Source organism: Amia ocellicauda, chromosome 6 (assembly GCF_036373705.1).
Source record: "Amia ocellicauda isolate fAmiCal2 chromosome 6, fAmiCal2.hap1, whole genome shotgun sequence".
Classification (NCBI taxonomy): Eukaryota; Metazoa; Chordata; class Actinopteri; order Amiiformes; family Amiidae; genus Amia; species Amia ocellicauda.
Window position 1 is genome coordinate 7,308,128 of NC_089855.1, and position 19,769 is coordinate 7,327,896.

Genomic DNA, 19,769 nt, shown 5'->3' on the forward strand with positions numbered 1-19,769 from the left:
TTAAACACAAGTGTTGTGACAACCTGACGCCCGAGGCTCTCGACAGTAGCGGTGTTAAATAAGGGTCATCCGGCCTCAACTGCACATCAGAGACTTTTCAGCTCAAAAAAATAACAGACTTCGAATCAGTTGTAACTGCATTGTTGTGGAAATCTCTTTAAAACTGGATGTTTAAGGTATCCCTCAAAGCTGGCTTATTCTGGCTATTTGTTAATGAAATGAGCATGAAGGAAAAACGAATGACTTAGTCCGAAGTCCATGAAGTTAACACTGTTAATATTTACAATGAAACTAATTAATTTCAAGGCGAGACTTCTTGTAAAATGCGTTTTTTCGTGGATGTTTGTTTTGTTTGGCAGGTTCATTTGCTCAAATGTGTTGGTGCTTTATGCTTCACTGGATCTGAACATTGCTGATGTAAAGTAATGTGGTTTGTTTGAAATGAATGACTTCACTGCTATAAATACCGAACACAATTTCAGTTGTATTATTTGTGTTCTGACTTCTTGAATTGGAAAATAACAATCAATTTAAGGGGAAATCTATTTTGCGTTTTGGAAATCATCGCAAAACATAAACCGTAATAAATGTATTGATGATGATGATGATAATTAATTAATGAGGAAGGGGATCCCCCCCCTAATGACCACTAGAGGGCCGAGGTGATTTATGCTTGACCATCCAGGGTCTAATGAGCTCCAAAATTAGACTTGGTAACTATCTGCAGTGTAGGCTTAACGACATGCAGTCATACAGTCCAGATATTTAATTGATCTCCGTCTCTAATCCGTTAGTAAATTGTCTTTTTAATCCTGTTTCAGTTGTCAGATGGTGGTGGTTTTTTAAAATGTATATAGACGTGACTTCCCTTGAATAGTTTGCTGTACGGATGTGTCTGGAATCTGAATATACTGTTTCCAAAACATCCCAGAAGACAAATCGGACGTGTCTCTGTTCCTGACACCTAGTGAGATCATCTTCACAACCTGATTATTATTATTAATAACATAATTTGCATTCACAAGGTAAACGCACGTGTAAACGGGGGAAGCGCAGCTGTCACAAAGGCACACGAGATTTGCGTTCATGCCATTCGTTTTTTTGCATGTCATTTGCATGAAATGTTGTTGTCTCCCTTAAACACCTTTCAGTTAGTGTCTGAGTTGTTGTCGTATCACAATGTTCGCTAAAGCGCCAGTAGAGGGCAGTGTTGACAAGCTTGGTCTGGGACAGGGAAGCGATTTTATTGTGTTGGGGTTTTTGTTTAGGTATTTTCCCATTTCTTCTCAGATCAAACTTTTTTTTTTTCCATCATAATGCATTAATCACCCTGATTGAAATCACGCACAGCCAGCCGGCCACGGATCTGAATGTCGATCATGCATTCAAACGGTTCGATTAGCGAAAGCAACCTTGGAGATAAATCCTCGTTTTGCTGGGTGTAATTCCTGCTCTGTAAACATCCATCATCAGCATGTCGTATTACTGTCAGTCATAGGAAGGGAAACGCAAAGTACCATAGCCGGGCCTCTGAAATGGGGTAATGCGATACACCGGCACTGCAGGCGAGGGAAATAGAAGCAGTTAGCTGTCTCGGGGAACGCTTGACCCCCAAATCGAGTGCTGAAGGCTGGTCCCTGTACTGCCCTTGTCAGATGGCTTTTATAGTTTTTGTTTTACTCTGCTTTTGTTTGCCAGACAGAAAGGAGCAGAGAAGCACAAGTATTTCATTCTATGAGGCGAAGAGGAATAGCCTAATACAGTGAGGGAAAAAAGTGATTTGATGTTTGCCCACTAACAAAGAAATTATCAGTCTATAATTTTAATGGTAGGTGTATTTTAACAGTGAGAGACAGAATAACAACAACAAAATCCAGAAAAACGCATTTCAAAAAAGTTATACATTGATTTGCATGTTAATGAGTGAAATAAGTATTTGATCTCCTATCAATCAGCAAGATTTCTGACTCCCAGGTGTCTTTTATACAGGTAACAAGCTGAGATTAGGAGCACTCTGTTAAAGGGAGTGCTCCTAATTTCAGCTCGTTACCTGTATAAAAGACACCTGTCCATAGAAGCAATCAATCAATCAGATTCCAAACTCTCCACCATGGCCAAGACCAAAGAGCTGTCCAAGGATGTCAGGGACAAGATTGTAGACCTACACAAGGCTGGAATGGGCTACAAGACCATCGCCAAGCAGCTTGGTGAGAAGGTGACAACAGTTGGTGCGATTATTCGCAAATGGAAGAAACACAAAATAACTGTCAGTCTCCCTCACTCTGGGGCTCCATGCAAGATCTCACCTCGTGGAGTTTCAATGATCATGAGAACGGTGAGGAATCAGCCCAGAACTACACGGGAGGATCTTGTTAATGATCTCAAGGCACCTGGGACCATAGTCGCCAAGAAAACAATTGGTAACACACTACGCCGTGAAGGACTGAAATCCTGCAGCGCCCGCAATGTCCCCCTGCTCAAGAAAGCACATGTACAGGCCTGTCTGAAGTTTGCCAATGAACATCTGAATGATTCAGAGGAGAACTGGGTGAAAGTGTTGTGGTCAGATGAGACCAAAATCGAGCTCTTTGGCATCAACTCAACTCGCCGTGTTTGGAGGAGGAGGAATGACCCCAAGAACACCATCCCCACCGTCAAACATGGAGGTGGAAACATTATGCTTTGGGGGTGTTTTTCTGCTAAGGGGACAGGACAACTGCACCGCATCAAAGGGACGATGGACGGGGCCATGTACCGTCAAATCTTGGGTGAGAACCTCCTTCCCTCAGCCAGGGCATTGAAAATGGGTCGTGGATGGGTATTCCAGCATGACAATGACCCAAAACACACAGCCAAGGCAACAAAGGAGTGGCTCAAGAAGAAGCACATTAAGGTCCTGGAGTGGCCTAGCCAGTCTCCAGACCTTAATCCCATAGAAAATCTGTGGAGGGAGCTGAAGGTTCGAGTTGCCAAACATCAGCCTCGAAACCTTAATGACTTGGAGAGGATCTGCAAAGAGGAGTGGGACAAAATCCCTCCTGAGATGTGTGCAAACCTGGTGGCCAACTACAAGAAACGTCTGACCTCTGTGATTGCCAACAAGGGTTTTTCCACCAAGTACTAAGTCGAAGGGGTCAAATACTTATTTCCCTCATTAACATGCAAATCAATTTATAACTTTTTGAAATGCGTTTTTCTGGATTTTTTTGTTGTTATTCTGTCTCTCACTGTTAAAATACACCTACCATTAAAATTATAGACTGATCATTTCTTTGTCAGTGGGCAAACGTACAAAATCAGCAGGGGATCAAATACTTTTTTCCCCTCACTGTATGTGTATTTATTAGCCAGCTCTCTTTAAAAGGGTATTTCTGAGTGTGTTTTCAGTGTTGTACCTCATTAGTGTGAACCAGAACCACATTACTGCGCCGCTTCCTGAGCATTGTGTTAGTTGTTGCAATGTGCAATTCATGTATACACAAAAAAAAAAGTTGCACAAACACACACACACTCACACCTTAATGTTCATAGAGAGGCTAGCATTCAGTTTCTGGATGGCTATATATAATTATATATATTTTTTTTTTACTACAATTTGCATAATGCATCCAGTATTTCTCAGACACAGTTTACAGGTTCCCCTGCCACCCTGATTCATGGAAATCGTGTGTGTGTGTGTGTGAGAGGTTGTGGGGGGGGGGAGTGTGTGTGTATCTAAACTGCACCACAGCATGGGGTATTATGATTGGCTTGCTCTACCTATTGGCAACATTTCAAGCAGGAAGGAAGCACATGTTCCCAGAGCTCAAACTGCCCTTGGAGTAAATAGGAAGAAATTCGTTATGCAGTGAGCTTGAGATCTTTTCATTGCATTATCAAAGAACATAAGCACAAGGACCAGCATATGCACATCGGCTGCGTGTGACATTTCGTGACTCCCAGCTCCAGCACTTCTATGAACCCTGAGCCCTGTGAGAGATCTGCACTATCCTAATGTAGCTCTCAAATATTAAAAGATACTCCTTTCAGTTAATTAGCAGCAGTTCAGTTTTGAGTCGTAGGTGAGCCGTTTCTGCGCTGCACAGAGATGCATTTGCCAGCCCTGCAGGCACATACATTTGTAGTGTAGTGGTCAAACCAGACACGTTTTCATTCGCAGTCGTTTGCATCAATATATTCCGCCAGAGACGCTCTTCTTTCTTGACCTCCTGTGGGTCTGATTTAGGATATTTCGATGTTACTAACCTCTCTTACAAAATATACATCTATACAATCCTACCCTTCCTTACTGCACCAAATTACACAGGGTCTTTTGAAGTGTCTGCTCTTAATCTGTATGTCCTTTGCCCCTGTGGTTTGGGCCAGTTAGAGAAACATCCATGAGCCAAAAATAATGTTCCCTTCGGTTTCGAGGCCATAAGAGTTTCTTGCTGGTGTTGTTGAAGGCCTCGGCCTAATCTTCGGGATACGTGGCCATATCTCCTGATGGAGACATCCCCAAATTTGCACACTAATGTGAATGTTCAGATCCAGTCATATATTCTCTGGCAGTTTCTCTGATTTAACTGCACTCTGGTGGGATTTTTCGGTTCTTGCTGTCTTCTCCAGCAGAGTTTTCCCTTTCCTCTGCCGAAATCTTGGCTAATTATGAGGTGTTACATAAACCCAAAGCCACAGTTATGTAAACCCACAACTGCTATTGACCCATCAGTAATAACCTGGAGAACAGTGGCTTTATGGTTGCTAAGGCAGCATTGCCACTTTATTCTGGCATCACATTCAAAGACAGATCGTGAATCCATTCCTGGAATACAGTGCAGACCGTCCCGATGTGTCTGCGTCGAATCAAACGTCCGACACTTGACAGGCAGCCTGTGTTCTGCTACAGATCACAGTCTTTTCCATTTTAAAGTCATTTGTATCGTATTGTATTTTACTGCGGAGACGCATTCATCCGATTTACCTCCAAGTCTAGAAATGTCAATCCGCGGAGCAGACAACGTTTTTTCCGGGGGGATGAATCTCGACGCACAGTCTTCATTAACCCAAGAGGAGCACAATAAATTGGAGTCTATAAAGGCATGTGTGGAAGGAGCTGACATGTGGCCTAACAGATTCAACATTTTGACGGATGACGACACAGTTTCCCCACTTTCACAGAATACCATTAATGGTGTAACAACGTTTGGCCGTCCACGTCTCTGCATCGAACATTGCATCGTCTTCGGTCAAATGAAGACCCTTTGGTGAAGGTGGATCCGAAATTCGTTCAGGCATGAAACATCAAGTCCAATTTGGACTCTTGACAGTAATTCAAAAGCCTTTCATGCGTTTCTGCATCCAGAACCCTTTGTGTGATTTCCATCAATACGTGAATTAATAAATGATTATTGCGGGAATCTGCAGGTAAATCCTCTGTGAATAGAAGTCTGTGGAAATCGATTTCACAGAAATGCCATCACTTTGCTTTGCTCGAGGTCAGAGTGTGTGTTCCCTCCCTACAATAGTCCTCCGGGTGTGGTGGAGTAACGCCACACAAAGACAGCGGCCAAATTATTAAATACACATACATGTCCTAATGATGTACATCGTGGCAGTCAATCAAAGCTTTTCTCTTCTGTTGTATCGCACAAAACTCTGATCCCTTCTTTGCTGTGCGATCCAGTGCAGACTCTTAGTAAACGACTCTTTATGAGAGGAGTTTGGCTCCATGTGTACAGATGTTTTTTCCTTCTACTTCTTCAGATGTTCATTTTAATTAGCGGTCAATACTCTGTAAACTCACATTAGGGGAACAACCGTTTGCGATGATGAATTGATTCTGATTTGTTTCCCTGCTTCGTAGGTACCCACCGTTTTTTGATGACAATCCATTTGGCATTTACCAGAAGATACTTGCTGGCAAACTGGACTTCCCCCGGCATCTGGATTTCTATGTAAAGTAAGTTTAAGTTCATTAAAAATAAAATGGGAAATGCCAAAAAGAGGAAAACATATTTTCAAAATAGCTTTTTCCTTCATAAAGTGGTGGGGAAGCCAGTATTTTTTTTAATTCTCTTTCTGGTTTTTAATGCTGTGAGAAGGAAAATTAAGCTGGGAATGATCATGGTCGTACAGAGCAGTCTTTAATTAAAATGACTAAAGTGTCACTCAAAGGCAAATCAATAGCAGGAGCTTTTTTTTTTTTTTTTCTCCCCCTCATATCATATAGTATATTTTTCCATTAAATGTTATATCATCTGTTCTCTTGACGTTCCCCCTGGAAACAAGAGAGCGTTTGTCTGCGAAACGTTCGGGGTTAGCATGTGTTTCTAACATTACATTCAGAGTGCAATGCTAAATTCCTGCACCCTGTGTATATTATCGAGTGTCTCGCTGCTTCACGATTCAATGGGGCAATAACTTCTGCACTTTGTTGATGAGAAGCTTCATTACAAAAGGTTTGGAGGACACTTGAACTTTCTCTCTTGTAAAAAGACATTTCACTTGAATACTAGGTATATATTAGACATTTACACATTTCTTCATTTAGATAATTGGCTAAAAACTGGACGGTGTATATTTTCTGGAGGATAGTTTGCACTTAGACAACAATGCACTAGTTAGAGCTCATCTGGATACTGTGGACAGTTCTGGGCTCCACACTTCAAGAAAGATATCGCTGCTCTAGAGGCAGTTCAGAGGAGAGCAACCAGACTTATTCCAGGTCTGAAGGGACTGTCCTACTGAGAGACTGAGGAACTGAACCTTTTCACCCTGGAACAGAGGAGACTACGTGGGGACTTGATTCAAGTCTTCAAAATCATGAAAGGCATTGACCACATCAAACCAGAGGAGACGCTTCTTCACACAGAGAGGTGTCACAATCTGAACAAACTCCCCAGCGATGTGGCTGAAGAGACAATTTGGGAACATTCAAAAACAGACTGGATAGGATCCTTGGATCACTTAGTTATTAATGGACACCAAACGAGCATGATGGGGCGAATGGCCTCCTCTCATTTGGACACTTTCTTATGTTCTTAAAACACAGCCTATAAAGCCCACTCCATAGAGGAACTACTTTGGACTTCCATACATCTGAGGCTGCAGTACAGAGTGTGAGTTTCATTATTGTGTGAGGGCTTCAGTTAGGCTGTGGAGGATTGGGGAAAATTATGAAGATGCATACAAGTGCTCCACATCTGAAGCTTTTCTGCTTAACCAAAACCACATGGCCGCCTCGTCTCGCCCTCGTCAGCCCACTTACGATATATATCGAAGGAGCTCCAGGAATTTGCTTTGTCTGTTTGTTTTGCCGCAGCAGAAAGCGGATTACTAACACACACTAACATTTACACAGCGCTCTGGCAGACACGCAGGGGAACATGGAGGACTGCGGCACAAAGCGTCAGGAGAACGGACACCTCCGATCTAATGTTTGGTACATCTGGATGAGTGATCTTGTGTAAAGAGATCAGCAGGTGCTGCCGTTTCACAGCGTCTGGTGTCAGAGGTGCACGTCACACAAACAGGACCTACATTAAACAATATAATAATAATAATAATAATAATAATAATAATAGAACGACAATAATATTCCAGAAATCGAGTTGAATAATTGATAATGAAGTGTTCTAAATCATTAAAGACTAGACAACATTGTGCATTAGAAAGACGATGTACCTTGATCCAATAAATACATGTGGGAGAAGATCGGGGGTGGAGATGAAAAGTTAAAAACAAAACCTCTTGGACAGAAATTTACCAAGGTGCATTATTTGGGAGGAAGCACAACATTGTGTGTTTTGTTTGTTTTGGTTTATTTTAAATCTCCTGGAAACATTTATCAGGGGCCCTGTGAATGGGACCTCGAGACATTTCAAATGTCTTCTCCAAGGGAGCGAGATAGCTTTCCCCTCACGTCTCTTTATGTGGTCACTTCTCCTCGGCGCCATCGATTCATCTCCCGTCAACGAAACTAAATCTGTTCTCCGCTCGTTCCCCCGCGGTTCTAAAAGGGCCGCTAATTCCCAACTGCGGTCAGTTTTGCTCTGTCGTGAATATATGATCTCTCACACCTAGCGCGTTATTAACTTCAGCCTGCTGACCTGCAAATTGGGCAGTGGTTTCAGGCCAAGCAGATAGTTACAGATTGAGTGGCGGAGAGTGAATTAACGCTTTTGTCACAGGTCAGTTTTCACAGGGAACAGGATTCCCTCCCGCCTCTGGCTGCTCTTATTGCGAGATCCGTCTCCTCTGACCCTCAGCACGGCTTTACTTTCTGAAGGAGAGAGGAGACACAACTGGCTCTCTCTCCAGAAGTGAAATGTATCGTAATGTCCTTCCTTCTGAAAGTCCTACAGATGCGTGTCTGCATTTATGCAAATCCCAGGCCTGCAAACGTTATTCCAAAAGGCGTGTTAAACATCTCCTCACAACTGTTCGTTCAATTGGCTCTCGCAAGATGAAGGGTCTGGATACACGTAAACTCTAATGGCATAATCAGCTGTCTGCTCCTTGTCCTCCAGTCATGGGACACAAAACCAGCAGCTGTTGCAGTGAAAAAGAGGAATTTAATTACAGAGCGTCAACATCTCTGGTCACCCCAAACCAGTAACGACTTGAAAAGCGTGGCTACAATTCTAGTGCGTGGCTACGACGCGTGATCTGTGACTGAAAGGACAGCCTCTGAAACTGTGTTTTGATGTCAAATGTAAAATGCCACAAAATGTATTTGTTGGACGTCCAATAAAATGTCACAAACTACACGTGTATATTCAAAGTTGGGAGATACAACAGTAGTGGACGTGAAGTCGCACTAGTAAAAATGTGTGTCAAATGTCTGCCAGTGGTTTATCTGTGCTGGTGATTCAGTGATCAGATTGTCCGAGACTGTGTTTATGAAAGTATGTATCCAGTAACACACTAATGCATTACTTTGCCTGAGTGTCCAGTACACATGATGCCATGATGAAAAATTGAAAGACTTAATGTTCGTTTGTTTGTTTGTTTTCAGAGACCTCATTAAGAAGTTCCTTGTTATTGACCGAACAAGAAGGCTGGGAAACATGAAGGTCAGTTTAAAAAAAAAAAAAATTAAAAAAAAAAATTGCTGTATTGATTCTCAGATGCATTTTTGGTATAGATGTCCCCGGTGAAGCAAAATATGAGGTGTCCTTATCTAACCCCTCTCTTTCTCTTCTGTGGCACAAATGTCAAATCTGTTGGAAATAAGTATTTAATGGGAATCGCAGTGTGTGTGACAGAACCACAGTCCTCAGCTGTGTACCTATATCTGTACAAAATGTCAAAGTGTCATTGACCGGCACTTCGGTGCACAGAACTGGGTGACAACTTATTCAAGAATTGTGACCTGTGAATACAAGTGTAAATACACACACACACGCATGTGGAATGTAATCGTCTACGTAGCTTTTTAACTCACTGAAAAATTATCACCCCTGGGTCTGACCAAGACTATAAATCACAAACCTTAAACGGGATCGTCCCTCCTATATTCACACCGCCTATATTTCCATTTAATTGTATTATATTGTTGTTTTGATACTCGTCGCGTTGTCCTAGCTAGAATGACCTGCATTGCTTTCTATTATCAATGTGACGAGGGTTTTTCCAGTCAAATGTATTTTTAAGGCGGTGCAAGCCACGTGTAACTGTGGTAATTGTGTGCTATTTATTTATCTAGAAGTGTCTCCCGTTTTCTGTCTCGAATGCCTTGAAGCCCAATTTCCATTTGTGTCCCCGGGTGCGTGTGTCCCTGCTGATCTGGAAAAGCTCCTCTGGTTTGATGCGGTCGATGCCTTTCATGATTTTGAAGACTTGAATCAAGTCCCCACGTAGTCTCCTCTGTTCCAGGGTGAAAAGGTTCAGTTCCTCAGTCTCTCAGTAGGACATTCCCTTCAGACCTGGAATAAGTCTGGTTGCTCTCCTCTGAACTGCCTCTAGAGCAGCGATATCTTTCTTGAAGTGTGGAGCCCAGAACTGTCCACAGTATCCAGATGAGCTCTAACTAGTGCATTGTACAGTCTGAACATCACTGCCCTTGTTCTCAATTCTACACTTTTGACAATTTACCCTAACATTCTGTTTGCCTTTTTTATTGCTTCCCCACATTGTTTGGATGGAGAGAGTGAGGAGTCCACATAGACTCCTAGGTCTTTCTCATGCGTTACTTCATCTAGTTCTGTTCCTCCCATAGTGTAATTATGGTGGACATTTTTGTTATCTTCATGTAATACCTTGCACTTGTCCACATTGAATTTCATCTGCCAGGTGTTGGCCCACAAATAGAAACCTCCGATCGTATATTTTCCGACCTGAGCCCCAGTGAAGTCTGTTGGCCCACGGCGTTGCAGCCAAACTGAAGTATTTATTACTTTTACGATGTGAAACCCGGCACTCGAGCCCGCATGCAGCGTCCTCGGTCCTCTGACACAAGCGCTAATGAGCCCCACGTCTGAGACAGAACCAGAGGAGCCGTTAACCCCGGACAAATCTCGGGTCCTCGTGGTGGCGATTGGGAGTAATGGAGGGAACAAGGTGGTGTGTGAACGCTGGCTCTGTGTGAACGGCATCCTCCAGACGTTTTAAACGCTGGTTTGCAGGAAGAAATGGTTGAGGAGAGATGAGCAACTCGGCACCAGGTCCGTTCGGCGATCAACCGTTGCTTTTCAATCCGTCCCAGACTCAACAGCTTTTGAGCCAAAGTTGCGTTCTGTCGGGTTAAAGGTCACAGGATTGTCGATTAACTTGTGCGTTTGACTATCATCAGAGCCATGAGTGAGTTTGACAATTAAAAATGTGCTTATTGATTAACAAGGACTCTATTATACTTTAGAGCAGGGGTTTTCAAACCAGTCCTGGAGTAGCCCCTGCCCTGCTGGTTTTTGTACCAACTGAGGTCTTAATTGCTTAATTGAATCCTTAATTGACCTAACAAAGCAATATACCATTCAATTAAGTAATTAAGACCTATGTTGGAACAAAAACCAGCAGTGCAGGGGGTACTCCAGGAACAGTTTGAAAACCCCTGCTTTAGTGATTACTTTCATCAAATAAATTGCTGCACAAATGCGTATAGACATGCTGTTTATTACAAATATTGTTTTGTGGTGGTGTTGTTCTTTATTTATTACAATCATATGAACTGGCATAAGCATTGAAATCTGAAATGTAAATATAACCTGAGCCATTCTAAGTGCTCTTTTGGCTTCATTAAATTAATTTCCTATTGTAATTGTAATTTTAATCATTAACCTTTTTTTATTTTATCCTTATTTGTTTCACAATTTTCAAAATGTGTAATGCCAATTGACCGCTTGAGTCACCTAAAAATATTTAATGGTCTGCACCTGTGAAATTTGTTAAAATAATAATTATATATAGCCCATATAGTGCTTCAGATTTTTTTTAATCCTGCGAGTTTAAAAGTTGAAATCTGTCAGGCTTTTTAAATATATGTACGTCTGTGTGTGTTTCCCATTAAGATTAAGGAACTTTAATTCAATTTTATTGGACTTGCACTTGATCAAAGCACTCAGAGAGTCACCCTGTTTATTTGGAAGTTGCTTGATCACAAAATTATTATTCTGTCGATTTTGGAAAGCCTCTGGCACAGAATTACGTTTATGACAATCCCAAACTCGGGATAAATAATGAGCCATTTATCTCGTTATGAAATTAATGTTAAGCGCTGCATTAGCTCATGCATTGTGAGTGAATAGGCTTTGGTATTAACAGATCACTATTGATATATCCATTATTTTGGCAGCAATCCCAAACCCTGAGCTTTGAAACAGTGTTTCTGGAATGTTTGTTTATGTATTTACAAAGTACAGAGATCCAGAATAGCTTCAGCAAAGTGTGGTGTGTATGAAAAGGATCTGTGTTGATAACAGTGTATTGAGCTCTGTGGGTTGAATCCGGCACTCTGCTCGGCTGTCTGATAGCATTTGTTTCCAGTTAAGCAGGAGACATTAAGGGTTTTATTGGAGAAGGAAGCACCCTGGAGAAAAACGACTTTGGTCTGTGTGACACCGGGGAGAGAGAAAATAGTTCACTGTTCGTCTTTTTTGTTTTTCTGTCTCTCTCTCTCTCTTTTCTCTCTCCTGTTTTGAATAGATAAGGCCAGACAACACATTTGAGCAGTGTTGAGTTTCATGTGCTGCAATAACACGTCCCATTTCGTTGTCACAGAATACTTGTGGTTTTATGAAAATGTTTGAAACTTGTTATTTTTCAACCCTTAGGCTGACACTTTAACTCCAACTACCAAATGTATGAATATCTTTCTGTTCACTCTTGGATTTATAAACTTTATTTTTTGCTTCTGTATTATTATGATATTGTTTTGTACCAATACACTAATATCAATAATTGAATAGGAACATAAGAACATAAGAAAGTGTCCAATCGAGAGGAGGCCATCCGCCCCATCGTGCTCGTTTGGTGTCCATTAATAACTAAGTGATCAAGGATCCTATCCAGTCTGTTTTTGAATGTTCCCAAATTGTCTCTGCAGCCACATCGCTGGGGAGTTTGTTCAGATTGTGACGCCTCTCTGTGTGAAGAAGTGTCTCCTGTTTTCTGTCTCGAATGCTAATGTGCTGCCAATGGCATTTCCAGTCCTGTAAGTCCATAGATAGCCTCTCAATGTGGAGATATGGTGTCAGATTTGTCGCAAGCCAAGTTAAAAGATACCAACTTTATGAATGGACAAAATGGCTTCACCTCAATAGCGGTTTTATTTCATGAAACTGTGGTTTGTGGGACAAAAGCCCCTACTTGGGCCTGGTTAGCTGCAACATGTTCACACATCACAGTTTCCTTAAAGGTTTTATTATTGTTAGTCATTTTAACCTAATCTTGGATTCCCGACGGGCTCTTCAGGTCCGAAAAGATCACAGGTTCTGAGGGATTGCACATCTGGCGGTGCGTAGATGTTTTTGTCTGCAGCCATGTTATTTTATCGTGTCTTTTGGGTGGAATAAGTCGAGAGTCGAGGATGATTTGACTGTAACTATACGTCCTAACTAACACCAGATAACAGCTGTGTTTACGCAGACGGCTCTGTTAAAAATGCATACAGTGTCTTCAAACCCTAGCATGGGCACAGTTAGGCACACTGGGAGAAAACAACTTATGCAAAATATGGACACTGTTGAGGTAACCCGGTGGAGGTTCTCCAAAAGGTTATCTTCCCTGGTAAAGTATTCAAACCACGAGTCTTCCTCAATGTTTACACAGTAGATTGTTTCATCTACATTTGCATATGTTGTTCTCTGTGTGGTTCCCCCGTTTCTGCCTGATGTTATTCCAGCACAGATAGCTTCTGAATAACGCTGCAACAAAACTCGTTATGTAAAGCATCATTTGCCGTCATACACAAACACACACACACACAACTACAGATGTCAGGAATGAGACGCACTGGCCGGGGTGGCGCTGTCAGTCCTGTTCGATGACACAATGCTGGTTGAGCAGGACAACAACAGATCCCATGTCCTGCAAACTCGCTGGCACAAGAATCTTGCTTGTTTTACAGCCCAGCTTTTTCATAATCAGAAAAATAAATCAATGAGGGAGGAAGAGAGTGATACTGAGAGTGATAGCAGGGACACAAATGGGAATTGGGCTTCAAGGCATTCAAGACAGAAAAGAGGAGACACTTCTTCACACAGAGAGGCGTCACAATCTGAACAAACTCCCCAGCGATGTGGCTGAAGAGACAATTTGGGGACATTCAAAAACAGACTGGATAGGATCCTTGATCACTTAGTTATTAATGGACACCAAACGAGCACGATGGGGTGAATGGCCTCCTCTCGATTGGACACTTTCTTATGCTCTTAATACCTCTCAATAGCCTGCAAACAAAATTAAAATGCATTGAAATAGAACAGATACAGGAGACAATAGGGATCTGTATTTGTAGTGTCCAAAATGTGGGACAGATGATGAATCCCAGGCAAAATATCAAATGAAAAGGAGGTCAGGTTAACTGTGGAAGTCATCTGTCATTAACCTGGTGCTGTGCCTGTTCTTTTGAACTCAGCAAACATGATGCAAACCAAAAAACAGAGTGTGAGTAAAGGTGCATACATTATCTATAGGGATAAGTATTAGTCTAAATAAAGACCGTGGTATCAAATGCTGCTGCACGAGATAATGAAGACCTTTGTTTCTTCTGTGTTTTTTGTCTTACACCAGCCACCGTACACTGCCAACCAGAAAACTAATCGTCCCAGAGTCGGGCGGCGAGTGCTTTCAGAGCTTTACCTGGCTGGAGCTCAAATCCAATGATGTCATGGGGATCATACGAGCCGGATTAAAGTTTTCCACTTTCTTTCTCTCCCAGAACGGAGCAGATGATGTGAAGAAACACAGATGGTTTAAGTCTATAGACTGGGATGCCGTTCCTCAGCGAAAACTGAAGGTGAGCTTTACTGTGAGATGACTTTCTGAGGTGTATGATAGTCATGTGACTCAGAGGTCTGAGGGACCGAGTGCAGAGGTGACGCCCACAGAAACCGCGGTGAGGTTTCAGCACGGGCACGATGCTGCCAATAAAAACAACACGATTAATAACACATTGGAGCTGAAACTAATTAGCGCATTGGAGTTTTTTTTTCTTTAGCTCATACTACTGCTACTCAACGTACTTTAATGTAAGCAAAACCATGTTCCTTTCTTTGGCATGTACAAGTCATAAAAACCCCAGACGCTCCTGCATTTCGTAGAATGGTTTCAATATGCTCTCAGAAATGTAAGTTCATCGGTGTTTCGTGTGTTTTTAAAAACGTCACACAACCTCATATTGGTAACTGATTGTCATGTCATTGTTTTGTTCCAGGTGAAAATAAAGGACAAGCATCTTAGCATCTCCCTCGTCTGAGTTTTTGACTTTCACACTAGATCTATCGAAGTGATTGGCTTTCTGTCCATAGAGAATTAAATTACTTGTTTCAACCAATATCTTTACTAAGTCTGTTGATTGTCAATAGTAAATCGGACTGAAACTCAAGCTATTCTTGCTGAAAGACTTGTCTGAAGTTAGTCTGCATAGTATACTAGTCATTTTTGTTTCCCTTTGTGGTACCAATATTCCCATCGTTTTCAATACTAAAAATATAATCTGTTCCGATGAAACTGATAAAAATAATAATAACAAAAATCTAAATCAGACACAGGACTTACAGCTGCCCAAAACTATCCTTCTGCACATGATCTATCTTAGCTATCTGTTCTTTATCTATTTAGGATTTCTAGGCCAACCTAAACTTTCCGCATTTTTCTCATTTTCCCATTTTCTCCCCCGCCTCCCACTCCAGTGTTCGAGTTTGTTTTGAGATCTGCAGTTCATTAGCCACCCTGATTTGAAATCTGTTCTTCATTAGCTGTTATTTCTCTCTCTAATATCATTTCCAGCCACCGATCGTACCCAAGGTATCTCATGACGGCGATACGTCAAACTTTGAAGCATATCCAGAGGACGAGTGGAAGAAGGAGCCCCCCGTCCCGCCTAAGGATCTAGAGATATTCAAGAACTTCTGATCAGCACTGTGAGACGCGCACCTTGTAAGTAAACACAGTTTTTATCGGCCTTGTTTTTCTCTTTTTACCAGTTTTTTGCCTGTAATTTATTTCTGCTCTCGGTTTGCAGCTGTGCACTTGATGTATCTGATGGCATTAGTCTGTGTTATAGTAACTGTGAGTATAAATGCACATCAGTGTTAACAGCCATGTTGAAACCTGCAGGAGGACGGGGGGTGGAGACTCAGCCAAAACACTGAATTGTTACACTGCAGTGTTATGACATCATAGACATAAAGACGCATTGTTTCGAGAGTGTCTTCATCTTGAATAAAATCTCCTGTAGTATCATGTATCCCTCCAATTGTGTTGTAAATCACCTGTTTATTTATCTATTGAGAGCATTTCTCACTTTTTACGCATTTTACAGAGGACTATGTGGTTTATTAGTACATTATTCAGGGTTTTACTGATACTAATCATCACCTGTTAAAAAAAAAAAAGTCTTCCGCTGAGTGCTGAAAATGCTTGACACACTATTATTATGCAATCCTTTGTTGCTGCACAGTAGACAGCTGTTCCTCGTGCAGAATATTTCTCAAAGTCTTAAACAAGTCTAGACTATCGAAGCCTGTCGTATAAATGGTGAATGTGAAGTTCAGGACAGTTTATTGCTGTGCAACAATAACGAGTGAAGGACAGCCACAGCCTGAACGGACTTGCTAACTTCTCATAGAGGTTATAATCGGCGAATTAGGCACAGAGTGACGAATTGGGTTTGTGTTTCACTCATCTGTCAGGATACTTGACTGAACCCAGTCTTATACCCCTGGTACCATCACAACATGTGTTTGTGTTACAGTCCATCCTAAATGTTGGTCTATACATACATTTTCTGATAGTGATCTCAATAACCAAAGGGTTAGTTCATTTTTTGAGGATTAGAGTGAATTATCTGGGGTTGAAGATATTATTCAAATGCTGGGCTAATTGTTTTGTGATTAGTTTTGCTTATTAGTGTTATCATCACTACTTTCTAGAAAATGGCCAAAGTCTCACGACCTCCTTTATTCCAGCAGATGAAGACTTCCTGGCCAGAGGAAACGGCTCCAGCAGAAGCACGGTGTCCTTCGGCCCCCTCAACCCCCGAGCCTCTTAATATATGCAACAATCCAAGGTCCTCCTGATACCAAAACACCGCGTTCGTTTTTATTTTGCCATTGTCGTTTATGTGACGAAGAGGAAAATGGTTACACTAAGAACAATTGTAAAAATGTACAAACCATCGTTTTGTTTTTTATAACTTTTGTTTCGGTGTGGAAAGTTTTTATTTCACGTAAAATAGGAAATTCATGACGTTTTACCTCTAGGTTTGTAAGCGAGTTGTACATTTTAATGTCTGCAGGTTTGCTGAATGTGTATATATTGCAGGGGAGAGGTACCAAGCACAAGAGTGGCTGAGTCTCATGTATTCTTTGGTTTCTGAAGCGATGAGCCTTCGCTTCGGTTTGGAGCAGAGATTTTATCTGTGACACGCATATCAAACTCTGACATCACTGTAGAAATCCTTCGCTGGCCACTAGGGTTCCCTCGTCGATAACGATCTGAATAATCCTGCGAATCCCGTGCGTCCGCCCTTATTTATTTCAGGTTTCTTGAAAAGAGGGATTCTGTCTTTATTTAACCATTCTGAAAGCGTGTAACGTACAAAAAAAAGCACTGCTTCCGTTAAACACTTCCAATACGACCCTGGTCTTATTTGTTGGCACAAGACGTAAGGGTGAACGCTGTTTTGCTGAATTGGAGCACTTGCTGTGAAATGTGGCCTTACTTTCTCTCTCTAAGGAATATTATTAACAATGGCTGAAGTCAGAGAAAGCAGTGGTTTGGAAATTAAACTTCAGGGGAGGGTGACTTTTGCAGCCCCACTCTGAGCGTATTTGTGACTTCTGACCTCGACACGCCTGTGTTGCACGTGGGAAGAAACGGTCTCTCTAAACCGAGTGGGGCTCGTAACCCAGACTTTCATTATCGATACGACTTTGAAGCTAAAATTGTCGGCAAGATTCACCTCTTAAAACGGTCTGCTCAGATGCCTGCTTGTTCACCGTCTGTCCATTCTCAGATGCACCAGTTCCCTGTGTTGACAACGTAGTGCGTTTGTAATGGAGCGAAGCAGGAAGTGGTCAGCCTGTGTGTGTCTCTAGGTTTTGTGTAATTAAGCTGTTGTGGACCAATTATCAGTGCTGGAGTCCAGAAAACAACAGGTGTTCTTGATTTATAAAGTGTCTGACACGACGAACACCACATCCACATCTGCAAAGCTTTAAAAGTGTCGCAGTGGTCTCACAGAAGAGGCGCTGTGTATGTGGCGGTGAAGGACGGTCCTTCGGCTGTTTAATAGCGACACGCCACATATTCTTTTATTATTTATTTTATTTTTCATTTTATCTGTGTGTGTTTGTGTGACATAATGAGCATTAAAGAATTGACCAGAGTGCCCTGGATTCCCCCCCATTTTAAGCAATTTTCCAATCTCCAAAAGGTTAAGGTATTTTATTTGTATGTTTTTTGTTTTGTGTGTTTTTTTTTCTAGCAAAAAACAAATAATGGTATTTTTGTACCATTCGAGCTGGAGACAATGTTTGGTTGTTTGTTTTCTCACCCTTAACCAATGCCTTATGTTTGTGTTCTGAATTAATCTTTTATTGAACTGCCATTCTTTCCAAACTGTGTGTATCTCAAAGTGTGGCTTGAATCAGTGTTACCTACTTAGACTACTTGTAAGAATCATCTTCTCCTAGTCCTGTAAAATCATAGGTCTTTCTCCCATAGAAATGTCACTTCTTCCAAAACACACTGAAGAATAAAATCTCCTTTCAGAGTGAATTATTTTGCCTTAACCTCAGCTGTCATGTTCAGTTACTATGTTCACCACAATGATCTCAGATTTGTATCGGTCTGTCCTCGCAAGGTGGTGATTTTGCTCTGTGTACTTCAGATAGTTCAGACCATCCCGAATGTAATCCATGGCTACGCTTAACGACTGGATGCATGCTTTGAAAAGTGCTGTTAAAAAAAAGTTAGTTTTGTGCTACTGACACTTCGAGATCAATGACCATAACTACTGGTGTAACTGGAACGCGAATGTAGTTGCACTTAAATGCAGTTTCCAGGTGATTTTAAGAAGTGGACGAGCGATTGAGGACTGTTAGTATGAAAGAATTGGTGCAGAACTGACTTGAAATCCAGTTTACAGGGGAACAGAGTTTAAAACCAACGCAAATCTACAAATATATTCCGTAAATGCCTGCCTTGAAGCACCCACACGTCGTTCACTGTGTCAACTCCTGTTTGGATCTACAATATTAGTGTTAAAGTCGCTACGATAGGATTTGCAATCAAATGCACCAGCCGTTACTACTGGGAACTCTGGTGACCTTGCTTTCTTCACTCACACCTGCATCACGAACTATCGCAGAGCAATCTGTATGCTTTCAGACCTGCGATACTCCGCAATTTCATCTGCACCCCGGGACTAGTGTGTGATTAAACACTACTGACAGTAACGGCAAGGAAACCATCCTGGGATGGTACTTGAGTCCATGGACGGGGCGGTCTTGGAAGAAGATCATTTGTATACTGCACATTTGTTTAGTTGTGTGTGAGTGTTAACTCTAAGGGACGCAATATGGGACTCCCTGATGTCTAAAAGCCTTCAGTAAATACTTTCCTTTTTGGTTAATAATACGGTTTGTTCAAATCATTAAAAAATGTTCTAAACATTGAATGTGGATGTTTTCTTTAGTGTGTGTTTGTGTGTGTATTCCATAGAGCCAGTCTACTCTGTAAACCCACAGTGTGATTTAAAATAAAATACTGTGTGTGAACCAGAAAACAATATATATGTATTGTTGTCACGTTTTAGTTTCTGTTTGAGGGAGACCCAGCTACCATCACCTTCAATGAAAATGTAGCATAATTAATATGATCCCCCATCAGAGGTGGCAGCGGTCCAGGTGTAATTTCACTTCCACTGTCGTGGGAAGGAATCGGGATTGCACAGATTTCCAAGACTTCTACCCCCAGCCTCTGTCTTTGTTCAACCAGCTCTTTAACCCCCTGCAAGCCTGTGTGTGTGTATGTATGTGTGTATATGTATGTTTCTATGTATATGTGTGTGTGTGTGTATCTGTGTGTCTGTCCCCTTATCGTGAGCACTGGAAACATTTGTT

General features: G+C 41.7%; 1 protein-coding gene across 2 annotated transcripts in view; it reads left to right on the plus strand.

Annotated features, from left to right (window-relative positions):
* The window catches only part of prkx (protein kinase X-linked), a 42,420-nt gene extending 23,096 nt beyond the window's left edge, over window positions 1–19,324 (plus strand). The window contains exons 5-9 of one of the 2 annotated variants that reach the window (XM_066705959.1): window positions 5,846–5,941; window positions 8,999–9,056; window positions 14,360–14,437; window positions 15,430–15,579; window positions 16,611–19,324. In XM_066705959.1, coding sequence (XP_066562056.1) covers window positions 5,846–5,941; window positions 8,999–9,056; window positions 14,360–14,437; window positions 15,430–15,555 — 358 coding nt within the window. In that variant the 3' untranslated portion in view covers window positions 15,556–15,579; window positions 16,611–19,324. The remainder of the gene's footprint in view (window positions 1–5,845; window positions 5,942–8,998; window positions 9,057–14,359; window positions 14,438–15,429; window positions 15,580–16,610) is intronic. The other variant, XM_066705960.1, reaches the window with a different exon arrangement.
* Window positions 19,325–19,769: the final 445 nt, after the last annotated feature.